This window comes from Coptis chinensis, chromosome 7 (assembly GCF_015680905.1).
Source record: "Coptis chinensis isolate HL-2020 chromosome 7, ASM1568090v1, whole genome shotgun sequence".
NCBI lineage: Eukaryota > Viridiplantae > Streptophyta > Magnoliopsida > Ranunculales > Ranunculaceae > Coptis > Coptis chinensis.
Genome location: NC_141462.1, coordinates 47,418,880 through 47,421,021, shown reverse-complemented (window position 1 = coordinate 47,421,021; position 2,142 = coordinate 47,418,880). Strand labels below are relative to the sequence as shown.

General features: G+C 37.1%; 1 protein-coding gene across 1 annotated transcript; it reads right to left on the bottom strand.

The window, feature by feature from the left end:
* Positions 1–631: 631 nt before the first annotated feature.
* Positions 632–1,942, bottom strand: LOC147487739 (BAG family molecular chaperone regulator 1-like). Its single transcript, XM_086572073.1, has 3 exons — positions 1,350–1,942; positions 1,127–1,273; positions 632–1,015 (listed from the first exon to the last, which is right to left on the bottom strand). Exons 1-3 carry the CDS (start codon positions 1,428–1,430, stop codon positions 704–706), a joined length of 540 nt encoding a protein of 179 aa, XP_086428199.1. The 5' UTR covers positions 1,431–1,942; the 3' UTR covers positions 632–703.
* Between the last annotated feature and the right edge of the window lie 200 nt (positions 1,943–2,142).

Sequence of the window (2,142 nt, the reverse complement as noted above, 5' to 3'; positions counted from 1 at the left end):
GCCACACCAAGAGAGCCACCTTTCACAGATTTACAATGACCTTGGCAGCCTGAAAGAAGCAAGAAAAGAGAGTGACTAAATGATAGGTAGATACTGCTAAACCAATTAACCCAAATACCGAAACAATGAGAATACCTTGGAAATTTAAAATTAAAGAATTGAGGTTGAAAAAGTGGCATTGATTGATTGACCTAATATAATAACAATAAAAGAAATTAAGTAAAAGAAAGAAATGAAACGAAGAAGTTTCTTAACACTTAAACACCAGCAGATTCTATCTCAAGTTCTCAACAGTCAACATGTTCTTTAATGGGGTTTACACCCCCCACATTTCCCAACTATACCTCTCTATGATCTAGAGCAAATCTAAATCAGCAATGTGATTAACAAATTTACATATACAAATATCGTATGATTCTATCTCATTTGAAAAACTCTTGACACATACAAATGGTGAATGAACTAAAAAAAATGAACAATAATCGGATAACACTATCTTCACAACCCAACTTATTTATGCTAGACTAAATGAAAGGGGAGCTAAGGCGATGCTTTATCTAAATATAGAAAAGAATCAACGAAATATGCCCAATCCAATTGAAGGCAAACACAAATACAAACACATAGATAGAGAACTCAAACCACTGCTGCAAACAGAATATATCATGTGTGTTTGAATGCGATGTACAGGTTGTTGAATGACTTACTCAAAAAATTCCCAAGTGAGCTTATTAGCAGGGGTCGTCGTGGTAGCAGAGGTTGATAGGTATGGTATCAATGGTGGAGCATGATCAAATGTTTCCCACTTTGTAGTCACCACTACTCCCCCAGCCGTAGATTGCTTCTGCGACAACGGCTGTTGCTTTTGTTGGTGTTGAACTGGCACTGGATTTCTACCAGCTGAATTCCTCTCATCAGTTAGCTTCGGGGTTTGAGGACCTCCATTGCTACTTGGCATGGAATTCCGAATCTTGAGCAAGTCAAGTGTTTCTACATACTTCTGCACTCTCTTAACCTTCAATATCCACAATAGTCCAATTATCATTTAGGTGGTAACAAAAATATATAATATAATATAAGAACAAACCAAAGTTTGATTCCATCGGTTTATAGGCATTGAAAATACCTGCATTCTCCTCTGTAGTTTCACATCTCCATCAACCATTATTGCATCCAATTTAACCAATTGGTTCATCAACAATTCAATCAGATTCCAAACATCAGTCTCGTTGACTTTACCCCCTTTGGTGATCACAGATTCCAAAGCAGAAACCTACCCAATCGTATTCAAAAAATTACGTTCAATACACACTTAATAGTTGTAAAAAAAAATAGTAATATAAATATACCTGGCCAGCAAGCTTATCAACTTTCAAACTGATTTCTGAAACAAACTTAGCCGCCTTTTCCATCTTCGCCGTCTTGTGCATTTTCGAGATACCGTATATATAACAATCGTCCAATCTTGATAGTCGAATTGAGAGAGAACGCAAGAGAGTTTAAGCTATGAAGTTTGTTGAGAACAGCGGATGACCCTCTTCTTGTCCTCAGTGAGAATGAAGAGCGAACACCGACCTCTGTTTTTCTTTCTTAATTCAAGAACATGCTATCATGTTGGGGGAGAGAGAACGAAAGGTTTTTTCCAAGGTTTCCGCTAATTAATATCCCATTTAATTGAATTTTCACCAAGGGTTAGCACACGAAGGGTTTTCACAATTAAGACCTTTAATTAATTAATTAATTCCTAATCCAACATGGCGGCATTAAGACCTTTTCCACGTGTCTTGAGTCTTGACCCTTGATTTATACCCCCTGAAATCGAATCCCAGCCGCGAGTCAGAAAACAGCCCTGTTTTGTTAAGTTGATACCACGGCACATTCATTTTCTACTTTTCTGTTCACCAATAAATGTTAAAGAGGAGAGGAAATACTTATATATGGCATGACAAGACACCAATAAATAATGAACCACGATGCATTGTATCCCCGAAAAAAGAACATTCAAAGGTTTCTTTAAAAGGTCAAATATCACCGAGGAAAGGGGTGTCATGCCAATGTAAGATCCCTCAATCTCTACCGATTTTGTACACAAATATCTAATCTTATGGTGACATTTCAAACATCTCAATCGAGATGGTGATC

Coding starts and splice junctions, on each gene's coding strand:
- LOC147487739 (XM_086572073.1), bottom strand. CDS start 1,430: ATGCACAAGACGGCGAAGATGGAAAAGGCGGCTAAGTTTGTTTCAGAA. Junction 1,274..1,349: donor TTGATAAGCTTGCTGGCCAG/GTATATTTATAT, acceptor ACGATTGGGTAG/GTTTCTGCTTTGGAATCTGT. Junction 1,016..1,126: donor AACTACAGAGGAGAATGCAG/GTATTTTCAATG, acceptor TGGATATTGAAG/GTTAAGAGAGTGCAGAAGTA.